At 58.3% G+C, this 1,640-nt stretch overlaps 1 protein-coding gene across 1 annotated transcript in view; it reads left to right on the top strand.

The window, feature by feature from the left end:
- The first annotated feature begins 299 nt into the window (after positions 1–299).
- The window catches only part of GABBR1 (gamma-aminobutyric acid (GABA) B receptor, 1), a 14,670-nt gene continuing 13,329 nt past the window's right edge, over positions 300–1,640 (top strand). Inside the window, exons 1-3 of the mRNA XM_010569925.1 lie at positions 300–426; positions 514–717; positions 1,425–1,617. Of these exons, the coding sequence (XP_010568227.1) occupies positions 300–426; positions 514–717; positions 1,425–1,617 (524 nt within the window). The remainder of the gene's footprint in view (positions 427–513; positions 718–1,424; positions 1,618–1,640) is intronic.

The raw sequence follows: 1,640 nt of genomic DNA, 5'->3' as shown, positions 1-1,640 counted from the left end.
CAGGGCATGTGGGACAGAGTCTGCAAGGGATGTACTCTATAGGGGATGTACTCTATAGGGGATGTAGGGCATGTGGGATATACCCTATAGGGGATGTACTCTATAGGGGATGCAGGGCATGCGGGATATACCCTATAGAGGATGTACTCGATAGGGGATTCAGGGCATGTGCACGCTGGGAGCATATTCCATAGGGTGTCCATCCATCGATCCACCTGGCACAGATCCTGCCCCCCCTCCGCCCTGGTAAGGCGAGGTTTGGGGATGCCTGGTGCAGGCAGGAGTTGGGGGACCCCCCCATGTCTGTCCGTCCCCCCCCCATAAATGTGGGGCTGTCGCCGTCCCTACAGATGCTGCTGCTGCTGTTGCTGTCAGCGCTGAGCGTGGAGCCCAACCGGGCGGCCATCCACGTGAACCTCACCGAAGGTACATGACACACGTGTGTGCGAGCGCACGAGGACACGCGTGTGACACCTGCCCCCCCCAACTGGCGTGCCACCCCCCCATCCCCAGGCTGCCAGATCATCCACCCGCCGCGGGACGGGGGGATCCGCTACCGGGGGCTGACCCCCGAGGAGGTGCAGAGCGTTCGCTTCCTCCCCTTCGACTACGAGATCGAGTACGTCTGCCGGCCCGACCGCGAGATCGTGGGGCCCAAGGTGCGCAAGTGCCAGCGCGACGGCACCTGGACCGCCATGGGCCACCCCAGCCGCTGCCGTGAGTGTCACCATCCCCATTGCTGTTACCGTCACCCTCACCATTGTGATCACCATCCTCATCACCATCACTATTGCCATCACCGTTACCTTCCCTGTTAACATCCCCATCACCATCATGATCTCTGGCACCATCCCCATCCCCATCATCTTCACCGTCACCATCACCATCATGATCACTGTTAGCATCACCAGTTACTGTCACCGTTACCATCACCGTTACCATCGTGATCACCATTAGCATCACCAATCCCCATCACCATTACCATGACCATCACCATCAGCATGTCCATCACCGTGACCATGACCTTCACCATGACCGTGACCATGACCATCACCGTTAGCATTGACATACCATCCCCATCCCCATCATCTTCACCATCACCATCATGATCACTGTTAGCAGCATCACCATAACCAGTTACCGTTACCATTACCATCATGATCACCATTAGCATCACCAATCCCCATCACCATGACTGTCACCATCAGCATCTCCACCACCATTACCGAGACCTTCACTATGACCATTACCATGACCATCACCATCAGCATTCCTATCCCCATTACCATCACCGTGACCATCACCATCATCATCACCTTTACCATCCCCAGAGGTCCCAACCAGCACCCACTGCGTTGGTAGGGCTTACCCTGGGAAGGGTATGGAGTTGACACCCCCCCACACCCTTTGCACCCCCTAACCAGTGAGGACCTGCCCCAAAATGCACCTGAGCCTGGAGAACGGGCAAGCGGTGGCGCGGGCGATGGAACGGGTGCCGGTGGAGGGGACGTGGACCGAGTACAGCTGCAATCCCGGGTTCCGCCTGGTAGGCAGCGCCCGCAGTAACTGCACCAAGTTGGGTCGTTGGAGCACCCCCAAACCCATCTGCGAGAGTGAGTGGGGTCCCCGAGGGGTGGGAG

This window comes from Haliaeetus leucocephalus, unplaced genomic scaffold (genome assembly GCF_000737465.1).
Source record: "Haliaeetus leucocephalus isolate CR32 unplaced genomic scaffold, Haliaeetus_leucocephalus-4.0 Scaffold282, whole genome shotgun sequence".
NCBI lineage: Eukaryota > Metazoa > Chordata > Aves > Accipitriformes > Accipitridae > Haliaeetus > Haliaeetus leucocephalus.
This window is presented reverse-complemented; position numbering and strand designations above follow the sequence as displayed.